At 43.0% G+C, this 16,059-nt stretch overlaps 1 protein-coding gene across 1 annotated transcript; it reads right to left on the bottom strand.

Moving 5' to 3' along the window:
* Positions 1 to 298: 298 nt before the first annotated feature.
* On the bottom strand, positions 299 to 11,138 carry gpr157 (G protein-coupled receptor 157). Its single transcript, XM_021616968.2, has 4 exons — positions 10,585 to 11,138; positions 3,467 to 3,680; positions 2,982 to 3,176; positions 299 to 1,498 (listed from the first exon to the last, which is right to left on the bottom strand). The coding sequence occupies exons 1-4, from the start codon at positions 10,959 to 10,961 to the stop codon at positions 1,271 to 1,273; spliced, it is 1,014 nt and encodes a 337-aa protein (XP_021472643.2). The 5' UTR covers positions 10,962 to 11,138; the 3' UTR covers positions 299 to 1,270.
* Between the last annotated feature and the right edge of the window lie 4,921 nt (positions 11,139 to 16,059).

The following is a 16,059-nucleotide window of genomic DNA, read 5'->3' as shown; positions in this document are numbered from 1 at the left end:
CCTATTTCCTATATAGTGCACTACTTTTGGCCAGGCCTGACACATTAGCCCCCCCCCCCCCCAAAAAAAATTTGCTTTAAATGTTATTTTTCCGCAAAAAGCAATGAATCGCCTAATTAAAAATACATTGTTCAGGATATCGAGTTGACAGAGGAAAATGACAGTTGACAGAGGAAAATGACAGTTGACAGAGGAAAATGACAGTTGACAGAGGAAAATGACAGTTGACAGAGGAAAATGACAGTTGACAGAGGAAAATGACAGTTGACAGAGGAAAATGACAGTTGTAGCTCAGAGATCAGTCTTTAGTGGATTTATTAGTCTTTATTATGATTTAAATTTCAAAAACGTCAGTTAAAAAAACTAAAGTAGTAGAAAGAGAAGGCAAAGTAGACAGCTATTGATAAGGCACACCTTCCCAACTTTTACCTTCCTCTTTACCAATATACTGTTGAGCGAGAGCCCTTTTCAGAACATAGACTCTTCGCACAGCCAAATTGGACGCCATCTTTCAGTAGGTTGTGGGCTTTTGTAAACGTCATTGGTAGTAATGATATGGTGCCATTTACAAAAACAGTATAGATGCTAAATTAATTTGATATACAAAAGTACATTGTTAAACAATGCTATAAACTCAACGATAACCCGGTATAAAAATAACAATATTAAATTGCACTGTCTGTTTCTCTAATACAAGAATAGGAAGACACCGATATGTTAGAACATAAAAATGTTGTCTTGGGGAAAAACCCTTAAAAATACATCCACATGTGCTTCCCAAATGGCACCCTATTCCCTATATAGTGCACAACTTTTGAACAGAGCCCCTATGTACAACTTCACTGCTAGAATGACCTTGGCGTTCACCCTTATGGATGGTCCAATGCTAGTGACTGAGCACAGCAAGTAATCTCTTCCAACAAAAACGACATGCGTGCTTAATGCTTTGATTATCCTCATCACCTAAAGTGCATGTTGAATGTGTGGCCTGTCAGGAGAGGCCGTACAACGTGCACATGTCTGCAGAATTTGCAACCCCCCCCCTCCCCCCCGCCACTTGCATTAATGAGTGGACTGCAGTACGGAAGCTTGTTTCCAACCCCCCAACTCAACGTCGGTGCTAGCTCTGATGCTCTGCTTTCACACAGCACCAGGCATCTATAGCAGAGGATGTGGCCAGCGAAGTACAGCTCGGCTCAGTAGTGTGAAAAGTGTCTCAGAAAGCCAGCCAGGGTACGAGCGTGCTCCGTCTAGCCATTCAAATCCAGGGTCAGCAGCCGTCCGGCCAGCCACGAGAGCTGATATTCGGGGTGTCCTCTGGTTGTGAGGGGGTCTCCACATCCAGGCCCAAACCACTGTGGTTGGGTGTGTTGGAGGCCCCAGACCCGACCCTGCAGGAGCAGCAGCAGAGCATGGTGAAGAGACGGGAGCGGATTGGCTGGGTGAACAGGACAAACATGATACAGTTTGCAGCTCCCTGGAAGGTGTTCCCAATGCCCTAGAGAAACAGATTAAACCATTAACGGATGGACATATGACTAAAGGATGAATGTAAAAGATGAAATGAAGGAAACAGGGGTTGGTGGATGGATAGACAGGTACTGATATTTGTTGCCAAAGGTTCCTATACGGCATAGAAGGGTTTCCATTAGGAAAATGTGGTGCTGAACATTTCACCTGCAACGTTTTAAATTTACAGGACATTTTACAGGGTGCTGTAACCTGATTAGTGTTCACCCACTGTGCTCTGACTGACAGACAGAACATGTCATTAAAATTAACAGAACATGCAAGTCGAGAACGCAACTAATTCCGTTGTGCACTTTGAACATGTTAGAATAACTGTCCGCGTTTACCTTTCCTCCGCCAACAAGATGAATAATAAACAGCAAAAATCACTAGCCTTATGTCAATCTACTATAATAGAAAAGTTTAGGCTACCTATTCTATTGATCAGCTTGTCGAGAAACAAATAGCCTAGTGGGAAGATAGATCCCAAATTCATACAACCAGTAGACCAATTAAAAATTTAAAAAACGTTAAAAAGAGAGTCTGATGGAACAGATAACGTTTAGCTTAAAATGTTGATAAACTATTATTTATTCACATTATAAAAGAAAAGCAATACGCAGAAGGCGGTAGGCAATGCGCGAATGTTCGTTCCATAACGCAATTCGCGGGAAAAGCACCGTTGTCAAAATGCGAGCGGTTTCATGTGACAAAGATAAAAATATCCGTTAAAAATGTAGTTGAGATCTACTAAGCTACTTTAAAACAAGGTAAGACGTTAATATGTATTAAAATAGTTGAGGTTTCAAACGATTAAGTATATGTTTATGACAAAATGCATACGGCCTCCAACCAAAATGGTGACTGCCTTCCGTTGTCGTTTGATGCCGCGTTTAAAACATCTGGGTCCTCGGAAATCTCAGACTTCAGTGCGTTCAAGACAACTTTGAACTGGAGGGGGGGGAAAAAACGAGCTCCGACTGGGAAAAGTTGTTTTCAATGGTCATGCAATTCAGAATTCCAACTCGGGAAGTCAAGCCTCTTTCTAGGAGCTCCAACTTTCCGACCTGAAGATCACCGATGTCATGATTGGACCTCGTATTTTTCTGAGTTCGCAGTTGTCTTGAAAGCACCATACGATCTCTTGCGCTGTCTAATATATTTTCCACTCAAAGACCATGTGATAAATAAGATCCATAACAAATATACTACACAAAACGTCAAGTTAATTCCACTATATTTTGCTAATGAACCTACAGACCGATAAACATGACCAATCTAATGCATTTCCTACAATGAAGAGGCTATAAAACATTATTTCACAGTGGTATTGTTTCTTCTTCTCCTGGACAACCCGGCCGGTGCCAATTCTAAAATCGGAACAAAAGTCGGCTATTACCGGCTAACGAAACCCTACTGCGGCAGGTTTTGAGAATCATTGGAGTCCTGGAGATGTGCCAACACAAACTCACATGTAGTGTGACGAGCACAGGGTTCTGCCTGGCGGGCGAGTCAGTCAGCATCAGCAGGAAACGCACGGTACTCCAGATACGCAGGGCGATGAAGATGATGGGGATAAGGGTCAACTTCCTATCGGCCATATTGGAAAGGGACTGGGACAGAGGACTGCAGGCCAGGATGGGCCGGTACTCAGACAGAGCCGCATGCTGGACGACAGAGAGAAAACAACAGGAATATTTATCAAGTGGATAAATGTGCTTGAGACCTGCCATGGAAAATGTATGTGATAGTCTACACTGGAATTAGTAAAGCCACCTCGAGAACTCTGCGAAATCAATGTAAAACTGCAGTGATATCATCATGAATTTAGCTAAACATTTAATTTTTGGGGTAAATTTTTTATATATATTTTTTTTAATTACATGCATTCCTCCCCAAATGTCACCCCGGTTACCACTTCAATAGTACTGGGGTATAGATTGTAACAGATCCTCACCGCTCTGTGGATGTGCTTCTTGATGAGGACGTAGAGGACGGGGAGGGTGAGATAGGCCAGGAACTCCCATATCTTCCCAGTGAGCAGCATCCACAGGACATGGTCTGGAGCCTGGATCCTCACCCAGCACCAGCCCACAGACACCTCCGATGCATCGTAGCCAATACGGCCCAGAGCCAGAGCTGCTACTGTGATACCTAGAGGGATGCCCCAGCTGGGGGGGGGAGGAAGAGGTGGAGGAGACGACAGGGGAAGAGGAAGAAGAGAAGGTGGTGGTGGTGGATGAGCAGGAATAATTCATTAATTAATATTTAATTGTGAACCTCCTGACTAGCTTGCCAGCCACACACTTCCTCTAAAGTCTGGTGATCATTATGTGCAACTATGTCATGCTACTATGTCATGCTACTAAGAGATACTGTTCATAGGCCTCGCTATATAGCCTACATGTTGAAAGTGCAACCCCAAAATCTGCAACTCACTTCCTGCAAAGTCACACAGTCATATGTAGTGTAACATTTCAGTAGCCTGTATGTAAACTGAATCGACTTTATTTCACAATCGTTTAACTATATGAAACAGAACCACTCAGTGTGGATCAAGGCTATCATTTCAACATGCTACCCCTTTAATTTTGAGCCTTAAAACCCAAGATGAGATGTTGGCCGTGTTCGAGAGAATCAAATCCATGATGCATTGTGGGTAAATGGTAACTGACTGATCTAAAAAAAATAATAAGCGAGCGGTTATATGTGATGCAAGGTGATTTGTAGATCAGTCAGTCGGTAGCCGCCTGCAATGCTCAACATCAGCAGTTCTGGGGAGAGCGTGACGCCCTGCGCGTTCAGGTAATCTTCCACTCACTGAGGGAGAGTGTGACGCCCTGCGCGTTCAGGTAATCTTCCACTCACTAAGGGAGAGCGTGACGCCCTGCGTTCAGGTAATCTTCCACTCACTGAGGGAGAGCGTGACGCCCTGCGCGTTCAGGTAATCTTCCACTCACTGAGGGAGAGCGTGACGCCCTGCGCGTTCAGGTAATCTTCCACTCACTGAGGGAGAGCGTGACGCCCTGCGCGTTCAGGTAATCTTCCACTCACTGAGGGAGAGCGTGACGCCCTGCGCGTTCAGGTAATCTTCCACTCACTGAGGGAGAGCGTGACGCCCTGCGCGTTCAGGTAATCTTCCACTCACTGAGGGAGAGCGTGACGCCCTGCGCGTTCAGGTAATCTTCCACTCACTGAGGGAGAGCGTGACGCCCTGCGCGTTCAGGTAATCTTCCACTCACTGAGGGAGAGCGTGACGCCCTGCGCGTTCAGGTAATCTTCCACTCACTGAGGGAGAGCGTGACGCCCTGCGCGTTCAGGTAATCTTCCACTCACTGAGGGCCAACATCTTCAATTCACGACTCGTAATATAATTGAAGGATATTTCTGGACTCATTCCATTCAGGTACCCTATGCCATATATAGGACACTACGGTTGACCAAGGCATTAAATACATTGCACTCAGAAAGTAGTCAGACCCCTTGACTTTTTCCACATTGTTACGTAAGAGCCTTATCCTAAAACAGATTACAATCACCCCCCCCCCCCCATCAATGACAAAACAAAAACAGGTTTAGAAATTTTAGCAAATTAATAAATACAAAAATAACAAATATTTTTTTTTTCACCCAGTGATCCCACTCTGAAATATATTATGTTAAACATTTACAAAATCAAAAATAGTTCAATATTAATGTATAATTTTTCAATATTTATAAATTAAAATGTAGAAAAACAATGTTTTCAAATTCAAAATACTACTCATATATTAAAGGAAGCGGTAAATCTTCATATGACACATTTTTTCTTCGTAGCACAAATACAGATGAAACAGAGTCTTACAGGAGGCATGGGTAAGGCCATTTCATAAATACAGATGAAACAGAGTCTTACAGGAAGCATGGGTAAGGCCATTTCATAAATACAGTTGAAACAGAGTCTTACAGGAGGCATGGGTAAGGCCATTTCATAAATACAGATGAAACAGAGTCTTACAGGAGGCATGGGTAAGGCCATTTCATAAATACAGTTGAAACAGAGTCTTACAGGAGGCATGGGTAAGGCCATTTCATAAATACAGATGAAACAGGGTCTTACAGGAGGCATGGGTAAGGCCATTTCATAAATATAGATGAAACAGAGTCTTACGGGAGGCATGGGTAAGGCCATTTCATAAATACAGATGAAACAGAGTCTTACAGGAGGCATGGGTAAGGCCATTTCATAAATACAGATGAAACAGAGTCTTACAGGAGGCATGGGTAAGGCCATTTCATAAATATAGATGAAACAGAGTCTTACAGGAGGCATGGGTAAGGCCATTTCATAAATACAGATGAAACAGAGTCTTACAGGAGGCATGGGTAAGGCCATTTCACAAATACAGCGCATTCGGCAAGTACATCTTCGAGACTTCTTGGGTATGAGGCTACAAGCTTGGCACATCAGTATTTAGGGAGTTTCTCCCATTCTTCTCTTCAGATCTTCTCAAGCTCTGTCAGTTTAGAGGGGACCTGCACAGCTATTTTCAGGTCTCCAGAGAGATGTTCGATCGGGTTCAAGTCCGGGCCCCTCATGGACATTCATAGGACTTGTCCCGAAGCCACTCCTGCGTTATCTTGGCTGTGTGCTTTGGGTCGTTGTCCTGTTGGAAGGTGAACCTTCGCCCCCAGTCTGAGGTCCTGAGCAGGTTTTCGTCAAGGATTTCTGTGTACTTTGCTCTGTTCATCTTTCCCTCGATCCTGACTAATCTCCCAGTTCCGGCCGTTGAAAAACATCCCCACAGCATGATGCTGCTGCCACCACCATGCTTCACCGTTGGGATGGTGCCAGGTTTCCTCCAGACGTTACGCTTGGCATTCAGGCCAAAGAGTTCAATCTTGGTTTCATCAGACCAGAGGATCTTGTTTCTCACGGTCTGAGAGTCCTTTAGGTGCCATTTGGCAAACTCCAAGCGGGCTGTCATGTGCCTTTTGCTGAGGAGTGGCTTCAGCCTGGCCACTACCATAAAGGCCTGATTAGTGGAGTGCTGCAGAGATGGTTGTCCTTCTGGAAGGTTTTATCTCCAGAGGAACATTGTGTTCTTGGTCACCTCTGTGACCAAGACCCTTCTCCCCCAAATGCTCAGTTTGGCTGGGTGGCTAACTCTAGGAAGAGTCTGTGGTTCCAAACTTCCATTTAAGAATGATGGAGGCCACTGTGTTCTTGGGGACTTTCAATGCTGCAGACATTTTTTGGTACCCTTCCCCAGATCTGTGCCTCAACACAATCCTGCCTCGGAGCTCTACGGACAATTCCATCGACCTCATGGCTTGGTGCTCTGACATTCACTGTCAACTTTGGGACCTTATATAGACAGGTGTTTGCCTTTCCAAATCATATCCAATCAATATAATTTACCACATGTGGACTCCAATTGTTTGTTATTTAAACCTTTAACTAGGCAAGTCAGTTAAGAACAAATTCTTATTTACAATGACGGCCTACCAAAAAGCCTCCTGCAGGGACGGGGGCTGGGATAAAAAATAAATATATATAATAATGACAAAACACACATCACAACGAGAGAAACCACAACATAGAGACCTAAAGACAACAACATAGCAAGGCAGTAACATATGACAACACAGAATGGTAGCAACACAAAACAGGGTACAAACATTATTGGGCACAGACAACAGCACAAAGGGCAAGAAGGTAGAGACAACAACAATCAAGTTGTAGAAACATCTCAAGGATGATCAATGGAAACAGGATGCACCTGAGATCTATTTCGAGTCTCATAGCGAAGGGTCTGAAAACGTATGTAAATAAGGATTTTTTTTTTTTTTTTTTAAAACTGTTTTTGCTTCATCATTATGGGGTAGTGTGTGTAGATGGAAGAGGGAAAAACAACAAGCGGATCCATTTTAGAATAAGGCTGTAACGTAACAAAATGTGGGAAAAGGGAAGGGGTCCGATATCTCTCCGAATGCACTGTAGGGCATGGAGTGCCATTTGGGACACAGCTGAAGGTACACAAACCTCAATCAACTGCTCCCTTTTGAGCTGGTTTATATAAAAAAAAGTGTACTGGGATCAAAGCCTGGTTCAAATACTATTCAACATCTTACGAATAATTTCAGCGTTTGCTCTGGTCTGTCTGGAGTGCAGGATGGGGGTTGCACTTTTGCAACTATTTCTATTGCTTCCATTGCAGCAGGCAAGCTCAATCAAGGCCAGATAAAGTATTACAAATGATTTCAAATAGGAACTAAAGTCTGATTTGGCACCGATAATCACATACACAGGTGAAGTCGGAAGTTTACATAGACCTAGGTAGGAGTCATTAAAACTCGTTTTTCAACCCCTCCACAAATTTCTTGATATCAAACTATAGTTTTGGCAAGTCAGTTAGGACATCTACTTTGTGCATGACACTATTAATTCTTCCAGCAATTGTTTACAAGCAGATTATTTCACTTTATCACAATTCCAGTGGGTCAGAAGTTTACATACACTAAGTTGACTGTGCCTTTAAACAGCTTTGAAAATCCCAGAAAATTATGTCATGGCTTTAGAAGCTTCTGATAGGCTAATTGACATCATTTGAGTCAATTGGAGGTGTACCTGTGGATGTATTTCAAGGCCTACCTTCAAACTCAGTGCCTCTTTGCTTGACATCATGGGAAAATCAAAAGAAATCAGCCAAGACCTCAGAAAAAAAATTGTCTGGTTCATCCTTGGGAGCAATTTCCAAACGCCTGAAGGTACCACGTTCATCTGTTCAAACAATAGTACGCAAGTATAAACACCATGGGACCACGCAGCCGTCATACCGCTCAGGAAGGAGTCGCATTCTGTCTCCTAGAGAGGAATGTACCTTGGTGCGAAAAGTGCAAATCAATCCCAGAACAACAGCAAAGGACCTTGTGAAGATGCTGGAGGAAACAGGTACGAAAGTATCTATATCCACAGTAAAACGAGTCCTATATCGACATAACCTGAAAGGCTGCTCAGCAAGGAAGAAGCCACTGCTCCAAAACCACCATAAAAAAAAAGCCAGACTACGGTTTGCAACGGCACATGGGGACAAATATCGTACTTTTGGGAGAAATGTCCCAAAAATAGAAATCTTTGGCCATAATGACCATCATTATGTTTGGAGGAAAAAGGTGGCTTGCAAGCTGAAGAACACCATCCCAACCGTGAAGCACGGGGGTGGAAGCATCATGTTTTGGGGGTGCTTTGCTGTAGGAGGGACTGGTGCACTTCACAAAATAGATGGAATCACAAGGAAGGACAATTATGTGGATATATTGAAGCACCATCTCACGACATCAGTCAGGAAGTTAAAGCTTGGTCACAAATGGGTCTTCCGAATGGACAATGACCCCAAGCATACTTCCAAAGTTGTGGCAAAATGGCTTAAGGACAACAAAGTCAAGGTATTGGAGTGGCCATCACAAAACCCTGACCTCAATCCTATAGAAAATGTGTGGGCAGAACTGAAAAAGTGTGTGCAAGGAAGGAGGCCTTACAAACCTGACTCAGTTACACCAGCTCTGTCAGGAGGAATGGGACAAAATACAGCCAACTTATTGTGGAAAGCTTGTGAAAGGCTATCCGAACCTTTTGACCCAAGTTAAACAATTTATAGGCAATGCTACCAAATACTAATTGAGTGTATGTAAACTTCTGACCCACTGGGAATGTGATGAAAGAAATAAAAGCTGAAATAAATCATTCTCTACTATTATTCTGACATTTCACATTCTTAAAACAGTGGTGATCCTAACTGACCTAAGACAAGGAATTTTTACTCTGATTAAAATGTCAGGAATTGTGAAAAACTGAGTTGAAATGTATTTGGCTAAGGTGTATGTAAACTTCTGACTTCAACTGTATGTTTGTTATTATTCATGTACTATGAATGGCCTTGTTGTGTGAAATGGTTCTGTTGTGTGAGGTTCAATAGAAAAGGGATCACTGGAGAATTCATTATAGAACACAACACACATTGTAACAAGGCATGTCCACTGCCTGGGCTCTGAGGTGGAGAAAGGGTGTTGATGTTATATACAAAAATAATTATACACTGGGTGGGTCAAGTCCTGACAGCCGTGGTATATCAGAACATATATAACAGGTATGACAAAATATATATTTTTACTGCTCTAATTATATTGGTAACCAGTTTATAATAGCAATAAGGCACCTTGGGGGTTTGTGTTATATGGCCAATATACCACGGCTAAGGGCTGTGTCCAGGTATTCCGCATTGCGTCGTGCGTAAGAACAGCCCTTAGCCGTGGTATATTGGTCATATACCACACCTCCTCAGGCCTTATTGCTTAAATAGCAACTCAGTGAAGAATTGTCCAAAAGGCAGACTATCCTTTCTGTATTGTTTATCAATAAGAAACCTACCATGTTTCTGTGGTGTCTATTCAACTCTATTTCAGTGGACTGGATGTAAGGTGTACTGCAAAACATGCTCTAATGTGTCATTCGGTATTAATTGACCATTAATTGAGTATTAATTGGGTGTTAATTTAGCCAAATTGAGTAAACAGGAGGTGTGCATGTGCTTCGGGTGTAGCCCTGAAGACGCTCAGTCTAATTTTCATAAGGTTTGAAACAGTATCAATAGTTTACACTACAGTACGTAGTACAATACCAGGTGACATAATTTATATGCCGCGTTCACATGCTAGTCCGAACTAAACTCGGAAATGTCTGATTTGCTGATTCCTTGAACGCAGCACGTGCATAACAACAACCAGTTAGAAGGTTGGAAATGTTAGTTTCATAGTTGCGACTCGCATGTGAACGCGGAATTAATACCAAGTTACATGGTGAAATAGCCTAACGTCAGAAGTTCCCAGGTATTGTAAGGTAATATATTCCTCATGAATATTCATAAACGCGTCATACTAGAGTAGAGAAACAACATAGCTGGATCAGGTGACTCTTGGCCTTGATATTTCACAGACCATATCCCAAACTCAAATCGAATCAATCAAAACATTTCACAGTTTATACAACTGTTATTATTTTGGTTATATGAAAATGAATCAAGCGCAAGTACCCACCTGATAACGTGAAAACATAACACGAAGCTGTCAGCTTGTCTTTGATTCGACTTGACGATTAAAATGTACAGATATATAGCGATAGCGACAGTCCAGAAAAACGAACTCGTGTTGGCGAAAGTAGATATCGCTCCTTGAACGACGCAATCCACAGAGTTTGATTCAAAGACACTCCAAACTCCGTATGCGTACGAGCCCGCAGACAACAAGTCAGCCACGGACAAGTAGACCAGAAGTGTTCTCGGCGTTGTCCTCAAATCTGGCCAAATGATGTACGTAAAGATAATAAGTAAAGAGCCCAAAAAAGACAGGGCACACGAAATCAAAATAACTATCTGTTCTGAAATGTACACAACAGTCTGATTATCAACGGCCATGATATCCAAAACTACTCCGGTCAATCTACACTCACTAACAAGGCACGAATAGTTTTCCAGTATTCCAATATACACTTATTCCATCAACGAATAGGCCTAGTTGCTTGGGTGAACAAGTCACCGCGTCAAAGGATCCTGAAAACTGTAGTGTACCCAGGTAGTTGTAAAGTTAATGTGTGTGTCATGAACAACATTAGCGTGAGCACACTCATGGAATCGGCGGGTTGCCTTCAAAATAAAAGTCCCCCATCGAAATCCAAATGTGGACTCGTGACACAATTGAACTAGATCGGCTATTCCCAAACTGGGATAAGTGTACGCGCAATGCCGTCGGGGGGTAAGCCAAATAAAAATGTGATTCACATTTTCAAACAGTTAATTTAGATTTTCCAACGGGGCTATACATTTGGGTGATGAAAAGGCCAACAAAAACTATACGGACAACGTCTTCATCAAACAACACTGTTTCACGATGCATCAGTGACATGGCAGGAGATGTTTGGAAACAGTTACTGCTTCGCATACAAGCCAGTGAATTATATGCGTTACAGTTGGATGAGTCAACAGACTTGGCGGGCCTGGCACAGCTCCTGGGATATGTCTATGGGGGGTCAATTAAGGAAGACATCCTCTTCTGCAAACCACTGGAAACCAGGACAACAGGAGAGGATATTTTTAAAGTACTGGACAGCTTTGTGACATCAAATGGACTTTGGTCAAGATGTGTTTGTATCTGTACTGACGGAGCAAAAACAATGACAAGGAGACATAGTGGACTGGTAACGTGCAAGCAGTTGCTCCCGACGCCCCTTAGCTACACTGCAGCATCCACCGAGAGGCTCTTGCTGCCAAGGGAATGCCTGACAGCTTGAAAGACGTTTTGGACACTACAGTGAAAATGATTAACTTTGTTAGTGCAAGGCCCCTGAACTCTCGTGTATTTTCTGCATTTTACGCAATGATATGGGCAGCAACCATGTGACGCTTTTACAACATACAGAAGTGCGCTGGTTATCAAGGGGCAAAATATTGACACGTTTTTTTAAAATTGAGAGACGAGCTTAAACATTTTCATTACTGACCATCATTTTCACTTGTCTGATGACGGGTCCCTCACACGACTGGCCTATCTGGGTGATGTTTTTTCTCGCCTGAATGATCTGAATCTAGGATTACAGGGACTCTCCACAACTATATTCGATGTGCAGGACAAAATTGAGGCTATGATTAAGAATTTGGATCTCTTCTCTGTCTGCAAGGACAACACACAGGTCTTTCCATCATTGTATGATTTTTTTGTGTGCAAATTAACTCAAGCTTAAGGACAATGTCAAATGTGATATAGCGAAGCACCTGAGTGAGTTGGGTGAGCAATTACACAGGTACTTTCCCGAAAAAGAACACAAACAACTGGATTCGTTATCCCTTTCATGCCCTGCCTCCAGTCCACTTACTGATATCTGAACAAGAGAGCCTCATCGAAATTGCAACAAGCGATTCTGTGAAAATGTAATTTAATGAGAAGCCACAGGCAGATTTCTGGATAGGGCTGTGCTCAGAGTATCCTGCCTTGGAAAATCACGTTGTTAAGACACTGATGCCCTTTCCAACCACGTACCTATGTGAGAGTGGATTCTCGGCTCTCACTAGCATGAGAACTAAATACAGGCACAGACTGTGCATGGAAAATGATTTAAGACTGAGGCTCTCTCCCATATAACCCGACATTGCAGAGTGATGTGCATCCTTCTCATTCTCATTAACCTGTGGTGAGTTATTCACAATGATGAACAAATAAGGTGTTAATGACTATGCATAGATATGCATAGATAATAACAGAGAGTAGGAGCAGCTGATTAGCTGCTCAGGAGTCTTATGGCTTGGGGGTAGAAGCTATTTAGGAGGCTTATTGTACCTAGACTTGGCGCTCCGGTACCGCTTGCCTTGCAGTAGCAGAGGAAACAGTCTATGACTAGGGTGGCTGGAGTCTTTGACAATTTTTAGGGCCTTTCTCTGACACCGACTGGTATAGAGGTGTCAGAGATGGATGGCAGGATGCTTGGCCCCGGTGATGTACTGGGCCGTACGCACTACACTCTGTAGTGCCTTGCGGTCGGAAGAAGAGCAGTTGCCGTACCAGGCAGTGATTCAACCCGTCAGGATGCTCTCGATGGTGCAGCAGTAAAACCTTTTGAGGATCTGAGGACCCATGCCAAATCTTTTCAGTCTCCTGAGGGGGAATAGGTTTTTGTCGTGCCCTCTTCACGACTGTCTTGGTGTGCTTGGTGTGCCATGTTGGTGATGTGGACGCCAAGGAACTTGAAACCCTCTTTTTCCTGTAGTCCCCAATCATCTCCTTTGTCTTGATCACGTTGAGGGAGAGGTTGTTGTCCTTGCACCACACGGTCAGGTCTCTGACCTCCTCCCTATAGGCTGTCTCATCGTTGTCTGTGATCAGGCCTACCACTGTTGTGACATCAGCAAACTTAATGATAGTGTTGGAGTTGTGCCTGGCCGTGCAGTCATGAGTGAACAGGGAGTACAGGAGGGGGCTGAGCACGCACCCCTGAGGGGCCCCCGTGTTGAGGATCAGCGTGGCGGATTTGTTGTTACCTACCCTTAACACCTGGGGGCGACCCGTCAAGAAGTCCAGGATCCAGTTGCAGAGGGAGGTGTTTAGTCCCAGGGTCCTTAGCTTAGTGATGAGCTTTGAGGCTACTATGGTGTTGAACGCTGAGCTGTAGTCAATGACTAGCATTCTCACATTGGTGCTCCTTTTGTCCAGGTGTGAAAGGGCAGTGTGGAGTGCAATAGAGATTGCATCATCTGTGGATTTGTTGGTGCGTTATGCAAATTGTAGTGGGTTTACGGTTTCTGGGATAATGGTGTTGATGTGAGCCATGGCCAGCCTTTCAAATGTTGCCTGTAATCCATGGCTTCTGGTTGGGGTATGTACATACAGTCACTGTGGAGACGACGTCATCAATGCACTTATTGATGAAGCCAGTGACTGATGTGGTGTACTCCTCAATGCCATCAGAAGAATCCCGGAACATGTTCCAGTCTGTGATAGCAAACCGGTCCTGTAGTTTAGCATCTGCTTCACCTGACCACTTTTTATAGACCGTGTCCCTGATGCTTCCTGCTTTAATTTTTGCAAGCAGGAATCAGGAGGATACAATTATGGTCAGACTTCTTTAGATATCATGCACCAGCTCTTGTTCACATATATGCGTAGGCCCCCGCCCCGTGTCTCATCAGAGGCTGCTGTTCTGTCCTAAATAAAGAGAAAAATTATAAAATTATTATTTGTGTCCGGATCCTATAAGAGCTCTTTGTCACTTCCCAAGAGCCTGGTTGTGACAAAAACTCACACTCATTCTTATGTTTGGCAGGCTTACAATGATGTCAAAAACAACAGTTGAGAGTGCGCAGACCCTGGTGCTAGAGGAGATACGCAGCTGGAGGTTGAATGTTTGAAGGGTACTGGACTATAAAAAGTTTGGGAACCATTGAAATTCTACAAAAAGTTGGAATGTTGTCGCATGTTTCAATCGGGGGGGGGACTTTTATTTTGAAAGCGAACCTCGGGTTGCACTATTGCTGCTCATGCTAATGTTGGTTACACACTGGTAGGAAACCCACACAAAAGTTTCTCTGCTGGACATATTAACCCCTCATTGACTCTCCTTAAAACGTTCACCCGGAAACCATTCAGTTGGGGAAACTGCGCTAAAGACTTTTAAAAAGAAGCAGTCAGGACTATATTTGGTTCTACTGTTGCCCTTTAGTTTGAGTGTGCAATGGTGTAAAATACTTAAGTAAAAATACTGTATAGTACTTCTTAAATAGTTTTTGGGGGTATATGTACTTTACTATTTATATTTTTAAACCATTTTTACCTTTACTTCACTACATTCGAAAGAAAATCATATACTTTTTACTCTATACATTTTCCCTGACAGCCAAAAGTACATTTTGAATGCTTAGCAAGACTGGAAAATGGTTCAATTCACATACTTCTCAAGAGAACATCCCTGGTCATCCCTACTGCCTCTGCCTCTGAACTTGCGGACTCACTAAACAGAGAACATCCCTGGTCATCTCTACTGCCTCTGATCTGGCAGTCTCACTAAACTTAGTTTGTAAAATGTCGGCGTGTTGGAGTGTTCTTCCTGTGTTTTAAATGTTTTACTTCTATATCTATAGCTACAGTATTATCTTCATTGTATTATATCATTGTTCTATACTTTTCAATATATTGATTTGAATTACACTACTGAATTACTGAATTACACTAATAAGCAAAGAGAAACGACAGTCCATCATTATTTTAAGGCATGAAGGTCAGTCAATTCGGAAAATTTTATGAACTTTGAAAGTTTCTTCAAGTGCAGTCGCAAAAACCATCAAGCACTATGATGAAACTGGCTCTCATGAGGACCACCACAGGAAAGGAAGACCCAGAGCTACCTCTGCTGCCGAGGATAAGTTCATTAGAGTTACCTGTCTCTCATGAGGACCGCCACAGGAAAGGAAGACCCAGAGTTACCTCTGCTGCCGAGGATAAGTTCATCAGAGTTACCAGCCTCAGAAATTGCAGCCCAAATAAATGCTTCACAGAGTTCAAGTAACAGACTCATCTCAACATCAACTGTTCAGAGGAGACTTTGTGAATCAGGCCTCCATGGTTGAATTGCTACTAATGGACACCAATAATAATAAGAGACTTGCTTGAGCCATGAAACACGAGCAATGGACATCAGACATTAGAAATGTGTGTATTTCCCACCGTGAAGCATGGAGGAGGAGGTGTTATGGTGTGGGGGTGCTTTGCTGGTGACACTGTCTGTGATTTATTTAGAATTCAAGTCACACTTAACCAGCATGGCTACAACAGCATTCTGCAGCGATACGCCTTCCAATCTGGTTTGGGCTTAGTGGGACTATCATTTGTTTTTCAACAGGACAATTTGTTTAACACTTTTTTTGGTTACTACATGATTCCATGTGTGTTATTTCATAGTTTTGATGTCTTCACTATTATTCTACAATGTAGAATTAAAGAAAAACACATGAATGACTGATGTTCTAAAAC

The sequence above is a fragment of the Oncorhynchus mykiss genome, chromosome 9, assembly GCF_013265735.2.
Source record: "Oncorhynchus mykiss isolate Arlee chromosome 9, USDA_OmykA_1.1, whole genome shotgun sequence".
NCBI classification, from domain to species: domain Eukaryota; kingdom Metazoa; phylum Chordata; class Actinopteri; order Salmoniformes; family Salmonidae; genus Oncorhynchus; species Oncorhynchus mykiss.
The sequence above is the reverse complement of the archived record's forward strand: the minus strand, read 5'-3'. Positions and strand labels throughout refer to the sequence as shown.

Excerpts from the sequence above, each read along its gene's own strand:
- gpr157 (XM_021616968.2), bottom strand. The coding sequence starts at position 10,961 with ATGGCCGTTGATAATCAGACTGTTGTGTACATTTCAGAACAGATAGTT. Across the intron at positions 3,177-3,466 it reads AGAAGCACATCCACAGAGCG|CATGCGGCTCTGTCTGAGTA; the intron begins GTGAGGATCTGT and ends TCTGTCGTCCAG. Across the intron at positions 1,499-2,981 it reads CTGTGCTCGTCACACTACAT|GGCATTGGGAACACCTTCCA; the intron begins GTGAGTTTGTGT and ends CTGTTTCTCTAG.